Source organism: Perognathus longimembris, chromosome 1 (assembly GCF_023159225.1).
Source record: "Perognathus longimembris pacificus isolate PPM17 chromosome 1, ASM2315922v1, whole genome shotgun sequence".
NCBI lineage: Eukaryota > Metazoa > Chordata > Mammalia > Rodentia > Heteromyidae > Perognathus > Perognathus longimembris.
Window position 1 is genome coordinate 3,908,587 of NC_063161.1, and position 23,399 is coordinate 3,931,985.

Sequence of the window (23,399 nt, forward strand, 5' to 3'; positions counted from 1 at the left end):
GGCCCAGAATGAAAAATCACCCCTGCTCTCGGTCCTTCTGAAATAGAACCAGAATCTGCAGCCCCCCTCGGGGCTGGGACAGTTGGGTTTCAGTCGGGTCCGGAGTCCTTGCTAAGGAAGCCCCAGTGCTGTGGCTCACTGCGGGAGGCCAGAGGCAGGTGGAGGCAGGAGAGGCGGGGGTGGGGGGGTGGGAGGGTGGGAGGGTGGGGGGGGTGGGGGGGTGGGGGGGGGTAGAGGCCGGCACACAGGCAGGGCGTTTCCCAGCTGCTCCACAGAAATCACATTGCTGCAGCCCCGACTTTTTTCCAGGCAACAGGAGAAGAGAAAATCGGGACTTCAAGACCAGAACGGCTGGGTGGGGGGTGGGGGGGGGGCGCTGTCTCTGATCCGCTCAGAAGGACCCAAGCCTCCTCCGGCCACTGCGACGGCAGGTGCTCCGCCCCGGCCTGCCCTGCTCCTGCTCTACTCTCCGCTTCCACGCAGCCCCGAGTGACATGCCCTGGGTAAGAATGAGGCCCACGCACCGGGAGCCAGGGGCTCACGCTGCCATGCCAACCACTCAGGAGGCTGGGATCCGAGGATCGTGGTTCAAAGCCAGGCTAGTCGGGAAAGTCCGTGAGACCCTGATCTCCAATGAACCATGGAAAAACCAGAAGTGGCGCTGTGGCTCAAGTGGTAGAGCGCCAGCCTTGAGCAAAAGCAGCTCAGGGATGGCATCCAGGGCCCTGATTTCAAGCCCAGGAACACTGTACACACACACACACACACACACACACACACACTCAATCAATAAAAAGTTTTAGAAGCCAAAGCAGCGAGAGGCATGGCAAGTAAGAAGCCCTGAGTTCAAGTCCCAATCCAGTCAGAAAGCAGAAGAGCAGGTCCAGCCGGCCAGGTGCCGGGCTGGGCGGGCCTCCTCCTGGGAGCAGCTCCGGGTGGCCCGGTCCAGCTGCACCGCTCCAGGCGGGCTGGGAACTCCGGGGCTCAGACCCCCTCACCTTGACCAGCTCCTTGAACTTGGGGTCCTCCCGGGACGTGGGGTCGATCATGGTGCGCTCCTCGTTCTCCTCTGCGGGGACCAAAGGCCACAGTTGGGGCTTCCCCAGCCCGGCCATGGAGACGGCAGGGCAGGCTGGGGCCGGGACGGGAGGCCCGGGGTCGGGGGGTGGGGGGTGGCCGGAGGCCCGGGGACGGGGACGGGGAGGTGGCCAAGGCCCTTCCCCAGCTAGCCAGCAGCAAGCGCGGCGCCCAGGCCCTGAGTTCGGGCCCCGGGGCGGCGCGCAGGACCCGAGACCTGCCGGGCCTGCAGGCGAGGGGACCCCGGCGAGGCCCGCGGGGCGAGCGCGGCGCGCAGTACCGAGCTGGGTGTCTCCCGGGTGGGCGTCCGCGGCGGCCGGGGACATCGGGGAGTTGATGGCGCTCTTGCCTTCCTCCTGCAGGTCGCTCACTGCCGGGCACAGAGGGGGGGAACCGGGTCAGCGCGGGCGGGACTCGGGGCGTGGAGGAGCCGCGACCCACGGCCCCCACGCCGGCGGGGTCGCAGGTCGGGGGGGGGGGGGGGGGGGGAGAGGGCGAGGACCGAGCTTCGCGGTGGAGGCCGGCCCCCGGCCCCGCCCACCCCCAGCCACGCCCCATGTCTCCCAACCCCGCCACCTCCCGCCCATACCTCCAAGCCCCGCCCACCTCCCCGCCCCGTCCACCTCCTCGCCCCGCCCACCTCCTCGCCCCATCTTTCCCAGCCCGCCATCTCGCACCCCTTGTCACCCAGCCCCCACCCATTGCCCCGCCCAGTCCTGTGCCTCCCAGCCCCGCCCATCGGCAGCCCACCCCACCCAGTTCCCCACCCCCTCCTCCCAGCCCCCCCACCCCAACACTGCCAGGTGCACACTGAGCCTGATGGCCGCACTCGGGGTCCAGCCCTGCACACCCCGCTCCGCCGCCCAGACCCGGGGCACCACGGCTACCGGCTGGCCTCGGCCTCGTGAGCCTCGGGGGCCCCCCGGCACTCCTGGGAGCTGGGGTTCCAGGCGTGCACCCGGTCATCCTGACCGAAACTCTGCGAGAGCACTTACACTCTTAAGGACTGACCGAGGAGCGCGGCTCGGAGCCGCCTCTGCCCACCTCCGGGAAGGTGGGCGCCAGGCCCCCCGGGAAGCCGGACCAGATCCCAGCTCCGGGGCAAGGACCAGCAAGGAGCAGCACAAACGGGGAGCAAGCAGAGGTGGGGTCTGAGGTGAGATCTGGGGTCTGGGGTAGAGTTTGGGGTCTGGAGTGAGGGCTCAGGCCTGGGGTGGGGTCTGGGGTCTGGGGTCTGTGGTCAGGGGTGGGGCCTGGGGTAGAATCTGAGGTCTGGGTTGAGTCTGGGTCTGTTGGGGTCTGGGGTAGAGTCTGGGGTCTGGAGTGGGGTCTCAGGCCTGGGATGGGGTCTGAGGTCTGGGGTGGGGTCTGAGGTCTGGGGTGGAGTCTGGAGTGGGGTCAGGGGTGGGGTCTGGGGTCTGGAGTGGGGTCTGAGGTCTGGGGTGGGGTCTGGGGTAGAGTCTAGAGTGGGGGTCAGGGGTGGGGTCTGGGGTAGGGTCTGGGGTCTGGAGTGGGGTCTCAGGCTTGGGGTGGGGTCTGAGGTCTGGGGTGGGGTCTGGGGTCTGGGGTGGAGTCTGGAGTGGGGTCAGGGGTGGGGTCTGGGGTAGAGTCTGGGGTCTGGAGTGGGGTCTGAGGTCTGGGGTGGAGTCTGGAGTGGGGTGAGGGGTGGGGTCTGGGGTAGAGTCTGGGGTCTGGAGTGGGGTCTCAGGCTTGGGTGGGGTCTGAGGTCTGGGGCGGGCCCTGCCACAGCCCACTCTCCCCCTCCCCCTACTTCACCCAAGGACAAGGCAAGGCTAAAGGCCGGGAAAGGCACACAAAGAGGCAAAGACAGCCCAGCTCCTGCCCGGAAGCCCAGGCACCGCGGAGAAGGGGACTCAGCACCCAGCACCACCCCGCTGAGAGCTCACGCCTCGGGCCACAAACACGCGCGTCCTTCCCTCACTTTGAATTCTGTTTAATCTCTCCCTTTGTGAGGTCCTCTTTCTTTCTTCCTTTATTCCCAGGCTCTTTCAGAAAATGAAAAATGAAAGGCTTTGCGGCAGCTTTGTGTCTCCTTGACATTATCAAGGAAACAAGCCGAGAGCACAGTCAAAGACCAGGAAAGCGAACAAAGGCCCCTCGGCTTCTGGGTCATGAGGGGCGGGGGACCAGATGGGCGCCACGCCCCAGCTCCTGCGAAGATGGGGTACAGGAGGCTGGGGGCAGGGAGGAGGTCCCTTGGGGGGGGGGGGCAGCAAGGGCACGCGTCCTGACACCTGGCACAAAGATCACAGGGAGATCACAGACGCCAGGAAGACCCAGCGCTGGCCTGTTCCCACCGGAGAACGGGGCCTGAGCTCGCCGAGGGGCCTCAACTGGCTCAGGGGCAGAGGCTGCCTCCGCGGAGACCTCTGCGGCTCCCTTGAAGCGGGAACCACCTCCACCTGCCAGGACCCCTCAGGCCTGGGCCTTGAACTCAGGGCAGTGGTGGCAAAACAAGAGCCATTTGCTTCTGTCGGTTGCGGGGCTTGAACTCAGAGCCTGAGCGCTGTCCCCGAGCTCTTTGGCTTAAGCCTAGCGCTCTACCACCTGAGCCACAGCTCCAGCTCCACTTCGGTTTTTCCGGGGGTTCCTTGGAGAGCCTCACGGCTTTCCCGCCTGGGCTGGCTTTGAACCACGATCCTCAGATCACGCCGTCTGACTGCCCCAGCCCCAGCCTGGGGCCGCCTCCGGGAGCAGCGGGACCACGACACAGCGGCCCGCCACGACCCCGGCCTGACCGACACGGAAGGCCTAGAACGTCCACCCAGGCGCCACCACAAACGCCCTCCCCTGGGGTCCCCAGCGGCCCCGCACTGCCCCTGCACCCCGGAGCGGCCAGCGGGGCGGGGAGGAGGGCACTTAGCCTGGCCAGAGGGGAGGAGGAAGAGAGGGAGGGGAGGAGCCCCCCCCCCACAGGCTGCAGGGTTGCTGTCAATCAAGCCTGGCTTTGTTCCCGATCAACAGCTGCCACACATCCTGTAGCCAGCCTCCCCCACTTCCCCTGCCTCCTCCCCCCCCCCCCCCGCTGCACATCACAGTCCCTCCATCTGTACCACAGTCACCCCACCCTTGGGAAGTCCTAGGGTGTGCTTCTGCTCCGGCTGCTGGCCAGCGAGCGCACTTCAGAGAGATGTCCACCGTGTGAGCCACCACCCAGGGCGGGCAAGGCACAGAAGGCGGGGCAGGGCGGGAAACACAGAGGACGACCGTCAAAGGACAGACGCCAGCGGTGGCTCGTGACTGCGACCCCAGCTGCTCAGGGACTGAGGTCTGAGAACTGCAGTTCAAAGCCAGCCTGGGCGGGAAAGTCCCTGAGGACCCTCTCTCTAATCGACCAGCAGACAGCTGGAAGTGGAGCTGGGGCTCAACTGGTGGAGTGTGAACCTCGAGAAACAAAACAGAACTTCAGCGCCCAGGGCCCCCCCACCCCAGCTCAGGACCCCCCCAATCTCACACACACACACACACACACACCCCAAAACCCCAAATCCATTCAAGTTGCCACTCTCCCTGCCAGTCACAGCCATGGCCGGCGAGCTGTACAAGGTGCCCACCAAGGCAGGGGGGGCGGGGGGATCTACCCCACCCCCACCCCCCCTCCGGCAGTGGCGCATGCGTGCGGGGAGGGCGTCCGCCCCGCCGGGGGCACGTGTGTGCCACAGAAGCCGCCGCGGGGAAAGTCTGCTAACAGCAAGTAAGTGCAGCAGCCGGCTCGCAAGCTGTGGAACTAACGCGTATTAATTAATCTGATCAGCCGCCTCCCCCACGCGCCCGGGGACTCCAAAGTGCGCACTGCTGAGAAAATAAGAAGATTAAATCATTAAACCGTGAGGAAGGGAACGGGCTCCCCGGAGCAGCCCCCGGGTGCGGGGCAGGGGCGGGAGCGCCGGCCCGCAGCGCCCTCTCGTGGCCAGCGGCCGCCGGCGCCTCTGTTCCCACAGGGACACTCGACAGCCAGCTCCACTCTTCATGGGGGGGGGGGCTGGGGGAGGCATGGGGGGGCCGTGCCCTTCAGTGGACCCTTCCTGAGGAGGCGGCCGGCCTCCGTGCTGAGGTCTGAAGGCAGCCGTCTAGCACACGTCTCCTGCCCCCTCATCCCGAGCACCTGACCGGCCAGTGGGGGGGACGGGACACCACGGGGCCCAGGGAGGGGACATCGGGCCCCGCACAGTGAAGCCCAGGCAGTGGCCCGAGGTCAGCAAGAACTGGGGGGGGGGGGGGGGGCGGGGTCCGCTATTCCGTTTGAGAAGCCACACGAGTGCAGGACAGTAACTGGAGCAGGTGCGCAGGCCGGCCGAGGCCCAGGCTGGGACGGAGAGGAGGGGAGACACCCCGAGGCTACCCCCGAAAGCCTGGACGCCAAGGCCGGTGCTGGCCGGCTGCTCCGTCCTTGGCTGCAGAGACTCGGCCCGCGGGGGCTCTGCCCTCAGCCTGTCAGGAAACTCAGCGAGGCCCAGAAACCGCCACCCCCAAAGTGAGCCCCGGCCCAGACCTCCACGGGCGGGGGGGGGGGGGGGGGGGGGGGCAGGGCACCGGGCAGTCTATCAGGTCCACACAGACGGCTTCTGCGGGGCTTCCGGGGGCCTTTTCTACCGACCGTCCCCCTCCCGGCTCACCTCGCGCGGACTCACTGCCCAGGGCCCCCCGCAGGCACTGGGGTCCTCAAGCCCAGCAGGGAATGAAGGCGGGTCACAGATCCCAGGACAGGCCCCGCCCCCCGCAAGCCCCGCCCTGGAGCGAGGCCACACCCCCAGACGGCCGGCCCCGCCCCTCGCGGGGGGCCTGTACCAGGCACAGGCCCAGCTCCCCAAGCAAGGCCCCGCCCCGGAGTGAGGCCCCGCCCCAAGGTCCAGGCCCCCGCCCCAGGGTCCAGGCCCCGCCCCATACGCAGGCCTGTAACCAAGCCCAGGCCCTCCCTGCCCCCAGGTTCCAGGCCCAGGCTGTTACTAGAAAGTCAGTGGTCCCCAAATTCCTAGGGGAAAATGAGGAGAGCCCCCCTGCTGGGTCCCCAGGGGCCTGAGAGCCGCAGGTAAGGCTCAGAGTGCTTGGGACTCTCGGGACTCCGGTCTCCCTGAGCTGTGTGACCTCGGGCAGGTCACGCAGCCTCTCTGGGCCTGGCCTTCCCCAGCTGTAGGAGAAAAGTTGTCAGGAGGTTCAGAAAGCTCAATGCCCGTGGCCCGATGGGCTGAACGCGGCGGAGCTGTGGCCACCGCAGCCCAGGGCGCCGCCAGGCGGCAAGACAGTGAGGCTGTGCGCAGAGGGGTGACCCGAGAGCAAAGGGGGGGGCCGGGACCAGAGATCACTAGGGGCATCGGCCTTCCCCCCCCACGCGTCCCAGTGCCCCCTCGCAAAGCCTACCGGCCACCCTGGCGTGGCGAAGCCTGGGGCCCGGGTGCCCAGCACCTACCCAGACAAGACCAGCCCCACGCCAGCAGAGAGGCCTGGGCTGGCCAAGGGCCGGGGCTGAACATGGGTGGACAGACAGAGGGACAGGCAGATGGACAGACAGATGGACAGACCCATGGACAGGCAGATGGACAGGCAGATCGACAGAGGAATGGACAGGTGGACAGGCAGACAGATGGACAGATGGACAGGCAAACAGGCGGACAGACGGATGGACAGACGGACAGGCAGACGGACAGACAGGCAGACAGATGGACAGACAGACAAATGGACAGGCAGATGGGCAGGCAAACAGATGGACAGACAAATGGACAACTCACTGGCCGGGAGGCGCTGCTGGCGGGGCGGCCGGGGCTCTGCTGGGGGCTTGGCCGGGGCTCTGGCCGAGCCTCCCTCGGCCTCCGTGGCTGCAGGGTCACCACAGACACCACAGTGACTCGCGTGTGGGGAGCCAGGGCTGCGCCCCGATAGCGGCCTACCGCGAACCCGCTATCCCCGCCGCCAGGACTTCCGGAAACCACCGGCCTGGACTTCCAGAAACCACGGGCCTGCACCCGGCAGCAGGAGGGGCCGCCTCACCCGAGACCCTGCGGCCCGAGGGGGCGGGGATGCTCGTGGGAGCCTGGGACACCCTGGGAGCAGGGGGAGGGAGGCAGGGGGAGGGCAGGTGGGGGAGGCAGGTGGGAGAGGGAGTTGGGGGCAGCAGGTGGGGGAGGCAGGAGGGGGAGGGAGGAGGGAGGGAGGTGGGGGAGGGAGGTAGGAGGCAGGCAGGAGGGGGAGGGAGGAGGGAGGGAGGTGGGGGAGGGAGGTAGGAGGCAGGCAGGGAGGAGGGCAGGCAGGTGGGGAGGGAGGTGGGGGCAGGCAGGGAGCAGAGCAGGCAGGTGGGGGAGGGAGGAGGGAGGGAGGTGGGGGAGGGAGGTAGGAGGCAGGCAGGAGGGGAGGGAGGAGGGAGGGAGGTGGGGGAGGGAGGTAGGAGGCAGGCAGGAGGGGAGGGAGGAGGGAGGGAGGTGGGGGAGGGAGGTAGGAGGCAGGCAGGAGGGGAGGGAGGAGGGAGGGAGGTGGGGGAGGGAGGTAGGAGGCAGGCAGGAGGGGAGGGAGGAGGGAGGGAGGTGGGGGAGGGAGGTAGGAGGCAGTGGGGAAGGGAGGTAGGAGGCAGGCAGGAGGGGGAGGGAGGTGGGGGAGGGAGGTAGGAGGCAGGCAGGGAGGAGGGCAGGCAGGTGGGGAGGGAGGTGGGGGCAGGCAGGGAGCAGAGCAGGCAGGTGGGGGAGGGAGGTGGGGGAGGCAGCAGGTTGGTGAGGGAGGTGGAGAGGGAGGTCGGAGCAGGCAGGGAGCAGGGCAGGTGGGGGGGGGCAGGCAGCACCTCTTCCCGTGTGGTGCTGGGGATTGAACCGGGGACCTGGCCTGTGCGAGGCCCGCACTGGGCACTGAGCTCCGCAGGGCCAGCACCCCTTCCTCAGCTAATTGAGCCTCAACCAAGTGTCAGCCTCCCGCCCTGCGGGGGAGCTGGGAGGGAGGGTCCCCCTTCTTCTGGGGGTCCTGGGGGGGCCGCCCTCGGGCTGGGCTCTACAGAGGGAGGCGCCCACAGTGCCCGCGGCCCGCGGGGCTAGAGACGGCGTCCTCCTCCGTGGGAAGCCAGGAACGGCCTCCCCGCCGGAAGTCCCGCCCAGCCACGGCAGAGCCCGCCCCCGACGCTGCGTGGAGAGACGGCGCCCACGCCACGCCGAGCCCTGCGTCGCGGGGGAGGGGGGGAGGACGCCCGCCACGCCACGCCCCGCCCCGCCCCGCGTCCCGGGGGGAGGGCGCCCGCCACGCCCCGCCCCGCCCCGCGTCCCGGGAGGAGGGCGCCGGCCCCGCCCCGCCCCGCCCCTCGTCCCGGGGGGAGGGCGCCCGCCACGCCCCGCCCCGCGTCCCAGGAGGAGGGCCCCGCCACGCCCCGCCCAGCCCCGCGTCCCGGGGGGAGGGCGCCCGCCACGCCCCGCCCCGCATCCCAGGAGGAGGGCCCCCGCCACGCCCCGCCCAGCCCCGCGTCCCGGGGGGGAGGGCGCCGGCCCCGCCCCTCGTCCCGGGGGGAGAGCGCCCGCCACGCCCCGCCCCGCGTCCTGGGGGGAGGGCGCCCGCCACGCCATGCCCAGCCCCGCGTCCCGGGGGGAGGGCGCCCGCCACGCCATGCCCAGCCCCGCGTCCCGGGGGGAGGGCGCCCGCCACGCCATGCCCAGCCCCGCGTCCCGGGGGGAGGGCGCCCGCCACGCCACGCCCCCGCCCCGCGTCCTGGGGGGAGGGCGCCCGCCACGCCACGCCCCGCCCCGCGTCCTGGGGGGAGGGCCCCCGCCACGCCACGCCCCGCCCGCGTCCTGGGGGGAGGGCGCCAGCCACGCCACGCTGAGCCCCGCGTCCCGGGGGGAGGGCGCCCGCCACGCCCCGCCCCGCCCCGCGTCCCGGGGGGAGGGCGCCCGCCACGCCCCGCCCCGCCCCGCGTCCCGGGGGGAGGGCGCCCGCCACGCCACGCCCCGCCCCGCGTCCCGGGGGGAGGGCGCCCGCCACGCCCCGCCCCGCCCCGCGTCCCGGGGGGAGGGCGCCCGCCACGCCACGCCCCGCCCCGCGTCCCGGGGGGAGGGCGCCCGCCACGCCACGCCCAGCCCTGGGCCCCACACGCCGCCCTCCTCCCAGCTCGGGCCGGGCCGGGGCCCACGCGCTCTCCGCGGCCCGGTGCCGCCCGCCCGGGGCTCCCCTGCGCAGACCTGGGGGCCGCATGACCTCACCCAGGACCCGAGCAGGGGTGCGGGTTCCGGGGAGCCCCAGGGCCCCAGCCTGCCACGGCGCGCACCACCAGCGCAGGCCGCCGCCCAGTCCCGGGCCGCGTCCACGGAAGGCCACGCGGGCTGGCCCGGAGCGCCCCGCGGCAGAGGACGCGCAAGCCAGAGCAGACAGCAAGGCCGGCCTGGAAACCGCGCGCGACCCTGGGGCTGGAGCCAGCCCAGCCAGAGCAGGGCCCCCGGTTCAAATCTCAGTACCACCCAAAGACAAAAGACCAAGGAAAAGGCCCTGTCGCCCCCAGGACTGGAACTAAATAGCGTCCTGTGACAGCCGTGACGTGCCGGTGACGGACGTGGCCCTGCGCCCCGAGAGTCCTCCCGGGGACCTCCTCCCTCCGAGGTGCCAACTTTGCTCTCCACAGACACGCAGAGGAAGTGGACGCGGGAGGAGGCGGCCCGCCCGACGGCTTTCACGGCACAGGGACACCATCCACAGCACCACACACGGCGCACACGAGACGGCGCACACGCGACACGGCACACACGACACAGAACACGAGACACGGAGCACACGAGACACGGCGCACACATGACACAGAACACGAGACACGGAGCACACGAGACACGGCGCACACGCAACACGGCACACACGAGACACGGCGCACACAAGACAGTGCACACGCAACATGGCACACACACGACAGCACACACAAGATACAGCGCCACCTACACACAGCACACACGTGACACGGCACACACGAGACACAGCGCACACAAGACAGCGCATGCAACACAGTGCACACGCAACACAGCACACACGAGACACAGTGCCACCCAACACAGTGCACACGCGACACAGTGCACATGCAACATGGTGCACACGAGACACAGTGCACATGCAACACGGTGCACACAAGACAGCGCACTGCTGCACAGCACACACGGGACACGGCGCACATGAGACAGTGCACATACAACATGGCACACACACGATACAGAACACGAGACACGGCACACACGCGACGCGGCGCACACAAGACACAGCACACACGCAACATGATGCGCATGCAACATGGTGCACACGAGACACTGCACATAAGACAGCACACACGCAACATGGTGCACACGCGACACAACACACCTACAACACAGCGCACACAAGAGAGTTCCACCCCTGGGCCCGCAGAAACCGAGCACAGGTGGCAGGACAGCCGATCCCCTGTGCCGTGGACACCCGGGACCGCGTGGCGGGACGACGTGGCGGGCCGCGGGCGGGGCCCCAGCCCGGGACGCGGCGGCTCTGCCTCCGCCCGCATCTGTTTCCTCCGCTCTGAAGCAGCCGCGCACGCCGGCGTGTGCGTGCCGAACTCGGCCCGCCGCCACCCTAGAGGGGAGCCTTCACCGCAGGCGGGGCCTCGGGCTGGGGTGACGGGGTGAGGGGGGCCGGGGCTGGGGTCCCTCCGGGCCTCCCCTCCTGCAGACCCACCTGGCAGGGGCTGAGACTGGGCCCCCCCCCGCCCTCCTGTGCGCCCCAGCAGCCCGCCCACAGACCACCCCGCTCCGAGCCCCAGCACCCCCCCACCCCCCCCAGCGCCCCGGCCACGCTCAGGGCCCTGGGCCAGCCCGGCCCCTCTCGGCCTCGGGTGTTTTCGCACACTCACAAGTTCCCTCCGGCAGCTCCTGTCGCTTTAGTCATTTCATTCGTTTTAGAACCAAATAATCTCATTAGAGAGGGCTTGATTAGCGCGTAAGACCATGTGCCTGCTGACAAATATTTACTGAGCAAGCTGTGTACCCTGCCCGCACGTTACGCTAAGAAGAAACCATTTACTTAGCTAACGATCGCAAATCCTTTCATTTAATTTTGTCTTACACATGTTTAATTCTCCCACAAGTGGAACACACAGCTCCCAGCGAGCCACTGCCACCGGGCAGGGTCAAGCGGTCCAACCGCGAGCCGCGGAGCGGGGTGGCGCAGGCCTGCAACCCCGGCCCCCAGGGGGCTCGGGCCGGAGTCCGGGCCAGCCTGGGTAGCAGGGTGTAACAGCGACACAGAACACAGGACACAGAACTCAGACACAGAAACAGAACTCAGACACAGACACGGAACACAGAACAAAGGACACAGACACAGAACACAACACAGACGCAGAACACTGACACAGACACAGAACACTGACACAGACGCAGACACAGAACGCAGACACAGACGCAGACACAGAACACAGAACACAGACGCAGACACAGAACACAGACGCAGACGCAGAACACAGACGCAGACTGCAGACGCAGAACGCAGATGCAGACGCAGACACAGATGCAGAACACAGACACAGACACAGACACAGGACACAGACACAGAACACAGACACAGACACAGAAAACAGACACAGACGCAGACACAGACGCAGACACAGAAAACAGACACAGACGCAGACACAGAACACAGACGCAAACGCAGACACAGACACAGAAAACAGACACAGACACAGACGCAGAACACAGAACACAGACGCAGACACAGAACACAGACGCAGACACAGAACACAGACGCAGAGCACAGAACACAGACGCAGACACAGACGCAGACACAGAACACAGACACAGAACACAGACGCAGACACAGAACACAGACACAGAACACAGACGCAGACACAGAAAACAGACACAGACACAGACACAGAACACAGAACACAGACACAGAACACAGACGCAGACGCAGACACAGAAAACAGACACAGACGCAGACACAGAACACAGACTCAGAGCACAGAACACAGACACAGACGCAGACACAGACGCAGACACAGAACACAGACACAGAACACAGACGCAGACACAGAACACAGACACAGAACACAGACGCAGACACAGAACACAGACACAGAACACAGACGCAGACGCAGACACAGAAAACAGACACAGACGCAGACACAGAACACAGATGCAGACACAGATGCAGACACAGACGCAGAACACAGACGCAAACGCAGACACAGACACAGAAAACAGACACAGACGCAGAACACAGACACAGACACAGACTCAGAACACAGACGCAAACACAGACACAGACACAGACGCAGAACACAGAACACAGATGCAGACACAGAACACAGACGCAGAGCACAGAACACAGACGCAGGACGCAGACGCAGAACACAGACGCAGACACAGACACAGACACAGACGCAGACGCAGACACAGACCTCCACACCGCAACTCCCGCCACTGCTGCTTCGGAAAGCCGGGCGCAGAGCGGCCCATAGGCCGACACACAGGAAGCCAGGGAGGCCTTGAAACGGCAGGCAGAGGAGGAGGAGCCCCACGGGGCAGCGCCGGCATGGACGGGGACAGCCCGGGACCCCCTGCCTCCCGTGCACAACCCACCCGCAGCCGCATCTGTCTTCTGCGGTTACACTGACGGTTTGCATTTTGTTTGCGTGTCTGGGATCTGAACTCACCTGTCACCTGCAGAGACGGGGGCTCCCCGAGGCCTCCTACATCCCCAGGGGCTCCCCAAGGCCTCCCCCACCCCCAGGGGCTCCCTGGGGCCTCCCCCAGGCCTCCCGGGTCCCCAGGGGCTCCCCGAGGCCTCCCCCGCCCCCAGGGGCTCCCCAAGGCCTTCTGCATCCCAAGGGGCTCCCCAAGGCCTCCCGCGTCCCCAGGGGCTCCCTGAGGCCTCCTCCACCCCCAGGGGCTTCCCAAGGCCTCCCACATCCCAAGGGGCTCCCCGAGGCCTCCCCCATCCCCAGGGGCTCCCCAAGGCCTCCCTTGCCTCCAGGGGCTCCCCGAGGCCTCCCCCGTCCCCAGGGGTCCCCAAGGCCTCCCCCACCCCCAGGGGTTCCCCAAGGCCTCCCCCATCCCCAGGGGCTCCCCGAGGCCTCCCCCGTCCCCAGGGGTCCCCAAGGCCTCCCCCACCCCCAGGGGCTCCCTGAGGCCTCCCCTGCCCCCAGGGGCTCTCCAAGGCCTTCTGCATCCCAAGGGCTCCCCAAGGCCTCCCAGGCTCCCAGCCCTTTCGTTCCATCGGTCCAGTTCGGGGTGGGCCTCCGCCCGGCGTCTCCCTCAGAGCTGGGGCGACAGGCACCTGCGGCCAGCTTGCTCCCCGAGGGGGGCGCCCCCTCTGCCCTCAAGGGCACGCGGCACACCCCTAACGCAGCCGTGCCCGACGGCCTGGCCGTGAGGACACCGGCCTCGAGGGGGACAACTGTCCCAGATGCAGAACCGCCGTCTCTGCGGGGGCCCCGATTCCAAACAAAGCCGCCGCGTCCAGGGTCAGCCCCCACCACGTCCCGGTGCCCTCCCCACCCCACCCCCCAGCCACCGGGAGGGACACACGGCTTGGTCAGCCCCCACCACGACCCGGTGCCCTCCCCCCCCCCAGCCACCGGGAGGGCCACGCGGCTTGGTCAGCCCCCACCACGTCCCGGTGCCCTCCCCCCCCAGCCACCGGGAGGGACACACGGCTTGGTCAGCCCCCACCACGACCCGGTGCCCTCCCCACCCCACCCCCCAGCCACTGGGAGGGACATGCGGCTTGGTCAGCCCCCACCACGTCCCGGTGCCCTCCCCCCTCACCCCCCAGCCACCGGGAGGGACACGCAGCTTGGTCAGCCCCCACCACGTCCCGGTGCCCTCCCCCCTCACCCCCCAGCCACCGGGAGGGCCACGCGGCTTCCTGGTGCCCCGGCACGGCCAGGCGGCTCAGTGCTGCCACCTGCTGTTCCTTCCCAGAGACGCGGAGCCCGCCGTGCCCAGCGCTGCCTGTGCCCGGGGGGGAAGGGGGGCCTTGGAGCCCCCCAGTGCCTGAAGCCGGGGCACGGAGCCCTCCCCGCTGGGCTGAGCGCCAGGGCTGTACACACACCGACCCGTCCAGCACCGGGAAGCTGCCACCCACGGGCTTCAGAGCCCCGGAATCGACCCGGGAGCCATTGCAACGCCCGACTCCATGCCCCCTGGCAGGGGCGACCACGCAGGGGCGGCGGGCGGGCTGGGGCGGCTGAGGGTGGGGCGCCGGGGGCGCAGACCCAGCGGCTCCGCAGACGCCAGGCTGGGCGGCCGGGCAGCCGTCCGCCTCTCCCCACCCGGCTCCCGTCGGTGGAAGGGCCCCGGTGCCCACCCCCAGGCCCGGGGCACAGCCAGCGCCGCCCCCTCGCAGCCGGGACCCCCCGCCACCCCTCAGTGCTGCACCCTCCCCCTGTATTCCAGAACCCTCCGGGGCCACCGCCACTCCCAGATCACCAGACCGAGGCGGGGGAGGGCGGAGGGGGGGCCGGCGGGGGCAGCCGCGCGCTGGGCACACGCGACGCCAACCAGCATGCTGCACTTGTGTATGGTTTCCTTCCGTGATGAATTCACACACCATGACACGCGGGGGGGGAGGGTTGCGTGGGCACACGCGCGTGCGCGCCAGTCCTGGGCTTGAACTCGGGACCTAGGCGCCACCCTGGAGCCACAGCTCCACCTCCGTCGTCCATTGGAGACACGAGGTTCACGCCTTTCCTGCCCAGGCCGGCCTGGATCCTCAGCTCCAGGCCTCCTGTGTGGCTGGGTCAAGGCGGGGGCCACCGGGGCCTGGCCGGATCCTGCCGAGGTCTCGGGAAGCCTGCGTCTGTGTCTTTCACCCCCCTCGGATGACAGACGAGGACACAGGGGCCCTCGCCCGGCCCTCGCGGAGGAACCAATGACGACAGGGCAGAGAGGGCTAGCGACCGACGCGAGTGCATCGCGGCTCCCTGGGCCTGGGCTCGCCTGCAGGGCGAAGAACCACCAGGCGCCACGTGCAGTCCACGTGCCCTGCTCCGAGGGTCAGGCCTGGGCCCTGGCACTACCACGGCGTGAGCCACACACGCCACCCCAGCCCTCGCCACATGCCGACACACCAGGCGCCTCCTGTCCACGCAGCCTTCCACCGAGCCTGGACATCCATGTGCGTCCACGCAGGCTGTATGGGGGGGGGGGGGGGAGTCTATAGCTCACACCTGTCATCCTAGCTACTCAGGAGGCTGAGATCTGAGGATTGTGGTTCAAAGCTGGTCTGGAGCAGAAAAGTCCTGAGCCTCCATCTCTACTCACCAGCAAAAAGTTGGGCTGGAAGTATGGCTCAAGTGGTAGAGCACCAGCTGTAAGAAGGCTAAGCAAGAGTGGGAGATGCTGAATTCAGGCCCCAGTACAGGATGGAGGGGGGGGGGAGATAAAATTAAGCTCAGGGCAAGATGTCCCTCAAACTCCATTAATACCCAAAATAAGCCCCACACGCCATGTGCGCCCCGCCCGTCTGCCCGGGGGCAGCCTGGGGACCGGCCTCCTGGTAACCTGAGAGGCCCAGCTCAGGCCGCCGGCTCCGCTTACGGACAGCTGCTTCCAGAAGCGTCGAGACGGAAGCAAGCAAGCCTGCGAGTTAGGAAAACTCTGCGCCCTCGCTAACGTCTCAGTAACTTGACATGGAACCCTACATTAGTGAGAACGGCAAGTTTTCCAGAGGAAGGCGGCGCGGGAAGGGAATCTTGACAACAGGATGGCTGCTTCTAGAAACGAGGAGCCGGTGAGATGACCTGGCGTGGGGAAGGCTAACGACTGGCTGACTGGCTGGCTGGCGAGTAAGGGCTAAAAAACACAATGCCACGCTCATGTCAAAAGCTCTAACCTTAACCAGGCCTGGGCTCCAGTGCCCAGGACCTGCCAGGGAGGGTGCAGAGGCCCCTCGGTGACCTGGGGACCTCCGGCAGGCCCCGCCCCGGGGGCGGGCCTCCACTCCCAGCATGCAGCTCGCGGGCCGGGGAAACACCTGCTGCTCCTCCAGCCAGCACCTGAGCCGCACAGCGGTTAACACAGGTCACAAGAGGGCGGGGCCCCGGGCACCCCTTTACTCCCGGCTCCCCGGGAGGCTCAGCTCTGAGGATCTCTGTTGGAAGCCCGACTGGAGAAGAAAAGTCCCTGGGGCTCTTATCTCCTATTTGCCAGCAAAAAGCCAGAAGCAGAGCCGTGGCTCAAGGGGTAGAGTGCCAGACTTGGAACAAAAAAAAAAAGCTCAAGGACAGCAACCAGCCCAGGGCTGGCGCTAAATAAACAAACAAATAGTTTTCCAGGTGCTGGGCAATGTAACAAATAGCAACTCTACTCACCAGGAGAGAAACCCATTTTCCTAAAAAATAACGTGCTCAGTTGACATAAAGAGAAGGAAATGTGTGGTTAAAGCGCACTTTCAATGTGCTGGGCTGTGTGTTCACAGTGTGTGGAGGCAAGTGCCCAGTGCCCAGTACGCAGTGCCCAGTATACAGTGCCCAGTGCCTGGTACACAGTGCCCAGTGCCTGGTATGCAGAGCCCAGTGCCCAGTATGCAGTGCCCAGTGCCCGGTACACAGTGCCCAGTGCCTGGTATGCAGAGCCCAGTGCCCAGTATGCAGTGCCCAGTGCCCGGTACACAGTACTCGATGCCCAGTACACAGTGCCCGGTGTCTGGTATGCAGTGCCCGGTGCCCAGTGCCTGGTACGCAGTGCCCTGTACCCAGCGCCCAAGACAGCAACAGACTCAGCTGCAGGACAGAGCTCTTCAAAACCATCTCAACAGGGCGTTTCCACGAACTTCTGACAAACACCCCTTAATTATCCTGACGGCCAGACAGGAGCACCACGCACCGAAAGCAACTCGGGCTGCGCACCAACATTCCGAAGAAGACAAGAAGTCCAAGTAGAGTGTCTCTAATGAGAGGGACCCCCCAAAAGGTCAGCAGGACAGGTACTATTGCCCACTGCAGACATGATACCTCAGTAAGCAACAACAAAGAAAAGCCAAGCAGCCTTACAGGCTCATGCCTGTAATCCCAGCTACCCAGAAAGCTGAGACCTGAGGATCTCAGAAAAAGCCAGGCCAGGCAGACAAAGCCAACACTCTTATCTTCCTTGAACACCAAAAAAAGCCAGGTGTGGAGCTGTGGCGCAAGTGGTAGAGTAGCCAGCCTAAAGTGAAAAGGCTCAGGGACAGCGCCCAGGCCCTGAGAAAAAAACAAGTGGGTCGTAGTAGGGCAGGGCCTTCTCCTGAATGGAAAAATGCACCCCCAAACCCACAATGAGAGAGGCTGGGTTTAAAGATTATAATCATTGCAATAATCAGAGGAAACAACCAAGCCACACCCGGACGCCTTCAGAGCTGCTGGCCTCTCGGGGAGCGGAAAACCAGGCCTCCATTGCTACAAGTCCAGCCCACCTAATGGCACGTCCTCCTGACAGCCACTCAAGATGTGGGGCCCTGCTCCGGGAATGCCTGGGGCAGACAGGGCCCCCCGAAACTAGGCAGCAGAGCCAGGTAGCATGACGCCCCAGGGTAAAATCCCAGCATCAAGTTAAAAACAAAAAAGTCAGGGTTGGGAGGAAGGGTTTAGAGCTGTCCCATGTGGCTGGCCGAGTCTGTGGAGAGCCTAATCACATTGCTATAGAATATTCTAGAAACTCAATGTACTTGGCTGCCATCTATCCTCTATTCACATCCCTCTACTTGCGTTTCTTCCCACCAGACTGGCCTGGTGTCGGAGCCTAAAGCAGAGGCGTGTGCCTGGGGCCTGAGTCAGTAGCTTGAGTCCTGAGCCCTGAGCCTGAGCCTGGAGCCTGAGCCTGAGCCTGGAGCCTGAGCCTGGAGCCTGGACCCTGAGCCCTGAGCCTGAGCCCTGAGCCCTGAGCCGGAGCCGGAGCCTGAGCCTGAGCCTGGAGCCTGAGCCCTGAGCCTGGAGCCTGAGTCCTGCGCCTGAGCCTGAGCCTGAAGCCTGGAGCCTGAAGCCTGGAGCCTGAGCCTGGAGCCTGAGCCTGAGCCCTGAGCCTGGAGCCTGAGCCCTGAGCCCGGAGCCTGAGCCTGGAGCCCTGAGCCTGAGCCTGAGCCCGGAGCCTGAGCCTGAGCCTGGAGCCTGAGCCCTGAGCCCTGAGCCTGAGCCCTGAGCCCTGAGCCTGGAGCCGGAGCCTGAGCCTGGAGCCTGAGCCTGAGCCTGGAGCCCGGAGCCTGAGCCCGAAGCCTGAGCCTGAGCCTGAGCCTGAGCCTGGAGCCTGAACCTGAGCCTGGAGCCTAAGCCTGAGCCTGGAGCCTGAGCCTGAACCTGGAGCCTGAGCCTGGGCAGGTCAGCTCACCTGGGCTCCCATCCCCACGCTGCCTGCACATTTGCAGAAAGATCCTCACGTGCCTCTGCTCACCTGGCTCCTGACTTCCGGCTCCAGGAGGGTGACTAAGGGGACATGCACCCCCTTCCTAGCCAGAAGCCCTCGTCAAGAATGTGCCTGAGGGGCTGGGAATGTGGCCTAGTGGTAGGGTATTTACATGAGCCCTGGGTTCAATTCCTCAGCTCCACATACACAGAAAAAGCTAGAAGAGGCACTGTGGCTCAAGTGGTAGAGTGCTAGCCTTGAGCAAAAAGAAGCCAGGGACAGTGCTCAGGCCCTGAGTTCAAGCCCCAGGATGGGCAAAAAAAAGATACACTGTGGTAAACCCTGACCTACGGAGACAGGCATTCATGGCAAAGAAAGACAACACAATGACAAGGGGGCAGAGGGGCAGCACTGGGGAACAGAGGGACGGCCTGACGGGTAGCCTGCAGGGGGGTGGCACTGGGGGGCAGAGGGGTGGCCTGACGAGTAGCCTGCAGGGGGGCAGTGGTGTGGGGCAGCCACACCCCAGGGCCCTCCCGGCTCCTGGTGCAGCATAGCGCAATGTGGCCAGCTCTGGAGCGGTCTGGAGCTTCGGGGATGCCGGAGGAAGGGGCTGCGAATGAAGGGGAGCTCCCCACCCAGCTCCAGCCCTTTGCTGCACGGGTTGTTTTGAGGTAGGGCCTCACTTCCCATCTGAGCGGCGCACCGGGACCATGATCCACCTATTTTAGGGTTTCCGTCATGGCTGGGTGACAAGTGTGCCCCACCGTGCCCAGCTTCTCCGTGCCCAGTTAAAATGGAGTCTCGCAGGCTGTTCTTAACCTGGCTCGGGGGGCTGGGAATGTGGCCTAGTGGTAAAGCGCTCGTCTCGTATACATGAAGCCCTGGGTTCGATTCCTTGGCACCACATACATAGAAAAAGCCAGAAGTGGCGCTGTGGCTCAAGTGGTAGAGTGCTAGCCTTGAGCAAAAAAGAAGCCAGGGACAGTGCTCAGGCCCTGAGTTCAAGCCCCAGGACTGGCATAAAAACAAACCAAAACAAAACCTGGTTCGGTTTAAAATCATAGTCCTCCAGATCTCAGCCTCCTGAGTAGCTAAGGTGACAGCACGCACCACTGGCACCCGGCTTGCCTTTTGTCTGGTTTTGATCATTTAAGTCATTTATACAAAAACTTCCCTTATGGTTTTCTCCCACAAGTCACTGCACCTGTGGACTGGCGCTGGCAGTCTACGTTCCCTAAGAAATCATGATGGAAGGCATGACTCAGATGGTAGAGTGCCCGCCTAGAAAACTCAAGTCCCAAGACAAAGAAAGGGAGGGAGGGAGGGAAACTGAGCGCCCATGGCTCACACCTGTGATCCTAGCTACTCAGGAGGCTGAGATCTGAGGATCGAGGCTCAAAGCCAGCCCCGGCAGGAAAGTCTGTGAGACTCTGATCACCAATGAACCACCAGAAAACCGGAAGTGGCTCTGTATCTCCAGTGGCAGAGCGCTAGCCTTGAGCTGAAGAGCTCAGGGACGGTGCCCAGGCCCAGAGTTCAATCCCTACAACCAACAAAAAAAAGGGGGGGGGAGGAACGGGGGGAGGACAGGAAGGGGGATGATGGGGGGGGGACAACAAGCCTGCCCGGTCTGGGCTTGGTCACTGGCCCATGTCATGCCAGGGTGAGGCCCCCCAGCCCCAGCAGAGCTCCCGTGGCAGGGGGCAGAGCCCGCTGTCTTTCTTGGGGCCTCTGGAGACGGTGGACGGCTGTGTCCGGCCGGCCCTGCCCAGGCTGGCTGGACTCGGGGCTGTCCTCCCAAGGTCACAGGGCACGGACAAGGCAGGGGAGCCCGGCACCTGCGCCTCCCTCCTCTGGCAAGGCCGACTCTGGGTTCTGATGCCCTGGCCCTTGGGGTCCCCACACCTTGTAAGAGGTTCAGGAGGAGGGGGGCAGTTGAGCGTCCCCAGCTATTTTTCCAAGGGTCAGAGCCGGTCAGCTCCCTTTCCTGAGCTCTTGTGGTGCTGGGGACTGTCAGCCTGGGTCACCCTGAGGAGTGGAGCCGATTGTGGGGTACCACCTGTACCCCCTAGCTCACCCCACATCCCAGGACAGGAGAGACCTTCGTCCTGACACCCCTCTCCCAGCCCCCTCCCCCCACCGGGCAGGGTGGGCTGAGGCCCCCAGGCCCTGCGGGGAGCTGCACCCCTGCCCCTCCCCCCGGGGTCCCAGTGCAGGAAGTGTCCAGTCACATCCGCTTTCTGGAGTCCACCCGGAAGGAAATGAATCGGGCTGCGGCTGGGGAGCCCCCACCCTCCCCCAGGTCATTCCCTGGCAGACCAGTGAGTGCCAAGGCCAGGAGAGTTGCCATGGCAACAGGCCAGCGGAACCACTCTGGAGGATTCCGCCTCCTCCGTCCCCTCCCCCCACGGCCCAGCCTACCCCTCAGTCAGGTTGTGGCCTTCTGGTGGTAACGGGGACCCCGTCCTCGGGAAGTGAAACAAGGGACCCCGCTCGGCCCCTGCCAGCAACGTCAGCAGCATCTGGCTTCAGCTGTGGGCTCGGTCATTGCGCCCTCCATCTTCTGGGCACACACCCATTCATAAAAGTAAGGGGGAAGCCGGACCCGTGGCTCACATCTGTGATCCTGGCTACTCGGGAGGCTGAGATCTGAGGATTGTGGTTCGAAACCAGCCTGGGCAGGAAAGCCCACAAGACTTGTATCAGCAACTTAGCCAGCAAAAAGCCACACCGTGGAGCTGTGGCTCAAGTGGTCGATCCCAGCCTTGAGCAAAGAAGCTAAGGACAGCGCCCAGGCCCTGAGTCAAGCCCAGGATCCTGTGTGCATGCGCACACACACACACATGCACACGTGCGTGCACACACACAGTTGTAGTCACCCAGCACACGACGCATCCTGGCTGTTCTGTGGAAACATCCTTTCCCTAGTTGGGCTTCAACACCAGCTTCACCCCTGGGGCTCGCCTCTGACACCCAGGAGCGTTTCGGGAGCACAGAAAGAGGGGCCTGTTCACACAGCACGCCCCCCGCCCTGGCCCAGGAAGCCACAGCGGCATCTGCACTTCCCAGGTCCCGACCGCAGCACGCGTTCCCCAGTGTGAACCGGCCCCGCAGCACACACCTCCTCGGTATTTAGCAACACTAATATTCTAGTAGGCTGAGGCGGAAGGATCACGGACTCCAAGAGTTCAAGGCCAGCTTGGGCGAATGAGGAGGCGTGATTTAAGTGTATCGTGGTCCTCAAGCATAGAGAGGAAGCAAAATGAATCACCCCCCACAGGCGGGGGGGGGGGGGGGGCGGGGGATGGAAGGTGGCTGACCCTGTGTCATCAAGACACAGGAGGAGGAGCCCCACTCCCTGGAACCCTGGGGACAGAGATAAGGCCCTGCCCTGGGGAACAGAACAATCTCATTTAGATAAAACGTCTCTGGGTGGAGAGGCTGGGGCTGGCGTCCTGAGTCCCAAACAGAGGGGAAATGGGGACGGTGGGGAGACGCCTGTGTGAGCCTAAACGTTTGTGAGACTCGCTCTCAAAGGGCACAAGCCTGATCCCCCCGCGCTGGGGGAGGCACAGGGCCCCAGCACCGGGGCTCACGCTTGTGATCCCCAGCCAAGCCGAGAAGCTCCAATAGGAGGACCACAGACCGGGCCAGCCTGGGTAGGAAGCAAGACCCGGGCCAGCCTGGGTAGGAAGCAAGACCCTACCCTGCAAATAACCAACGGGAGCCAGCAATCCTCGCCACCCAAGGGGGCTGAGACGGGAGGATCACGGGAGAGTCTTATCTCCGCTTGACGGCCACGATGCCAGACGTGGAGCTGTGGCTCCAGTGGCAACGTGCTAGCTAAGGACGGCGCCCGGGCCCCAGTTCAAGCACCTGTCATGGCACAAAAGCTAACAAGACACCGCCCGGGGCGCCTTTCCCCGCCCCGGCTCCACCGTTCCTAGCTTGGGGCCGCGGCCCGGCCTCTGACCCCCACCGGGAAGCACACGGCTCCCCTGCTCCGGACTCCGGCCTCCGAGAGGGGCTTGCCAGGGCACCCCGCGGGCCCCCCTCCCTCTACTCCCCCCCCCCCGCCCGGTCCCCCCCCCGCGTGCCCGGTCCGCCCCCCGCGTGCCCAGTGACCCCCCCCGCGTGCCCCGTGACCCCACGCAGGCGGGAGGTCGCCGCGAGGTCGCCTCCAGGCCGGTGACGCCGAGGCGGGGGACGTCGTGGACGGAGGCCGGCGGGGCACAGCGTGCGGGGACCGGGGACCCGCAGCCCCCGCCCGGCGCCCGGGGCCGCACTCACCCTCCCGCGCCTTCTTCCTCCGGGCCAGCGTGCCGCCCAGCTTGCCCAGGAACGACTCGTCCTTCCTCATCCCGGCCTCGGGGTGGGCGCCGCGGGCGCCGCGGACCAGGACAGCCGAGCTCCCCGCCCCGCCTGGGCCGCCCGGGCCTGGGGAGGGGCCCGGAGGCCGCGGCCCGCCTCGCCCCGCCCCGCCCGGGGCCGCGCAGCCCCGCCCCGCCCCGCGCGGGGCCCCGCCCAGCCCCACACGGGCCCCGCCCCGCCCCGCCCGCGGCCCCGACCCGCCCCACACGGGGCCCCGCCCAGTCCGCCCCTCGCGGGGCCACGCCCAGATCCGCCCCGCCCCGCGTGGGCCACGCCCAGCCCCACACGGGCCACGCCCCGCCCCACACGGGGCCCCGCCCCGCCCCGCACGGAGCCACGCCCCGCCCCGCCCGCGGCCCCGACCCGCCCCACACGGGGCCCCGCCCAGATCCGCCCCGCCCCGCGTGGGCCACACCTAGCTAAGCCCCGCCCTGCCGGGCCCAGCACGGGCCGCGGGGCCGCTCCAGCAGGTGGGCTGGGGAGGCTGGGGGAGAACCCGCAGCGAGGGCCGGACTTTGCACCGAAGAAGTCAACGCTGGGCCGGCGGGGACGGCGGCGTCGGGAGGGCAGGGGCGGGGATTCCCAAGGCCAGAGCTGGCAGAGGACCTGGGGAGGGCTGCAGGGGTTCTCGGGTGCCCT

The 23,399-nt window shown here is 66.5% G+C and overlaps 1 protein-coding gene across 1 annotated transcript; it reads right to left on the minus strand.

Moving 5' to 3' along the window:
• Positions 1-767: 767 nt before the first annotated feature.
• Parvb (parvin beta) lies at positions 768-22,843 on the minus strand. Its single transcript, XM_048349302.1, has 3 exons — positions 22,680-22,843; positions 1,358-1,447; positions 768-1,069 (listed from the first exon to the last, which is right to left on the minus strand). The coding sequence occupies exons 1-3, from the start codon at positions 22,747-22,749 to the stop codon at positions 783-785; spliced, it is 447 nt and encodes a 148-aa protein (XP_048205259.1). The 5' UTR covers positions 22,750-22,843; the 3' UTR covers positions 768-782.
• Between the last annotated feature and the right edge of the window lie 556 nt (positions 22,844-23,399).

Coding starts and splice junctions, on each gene's coding strand:
- Parvb (XM_048349302.1), bottom strand. CDS start 22,749: ATGAGGAAGGACGAGTCGTTCCTGGGCAAGCTGGGCGGCACGCTGGCC. Junction 1,448..22,679: donor GAGGAAGAAGGCGCGGGAGG/GTGAGTGCGGCC, acceptor TGTGCCCGGCAG/TGAGCGACCTGCAGGAGGAA. Junction 1,070..1,357: donor CCCGGGAGACACCCAGCTCG/GTACTGCGCGCC, acceptor TGGTCCCCGCAG/AGGAGAACGAGGAGCGCACC.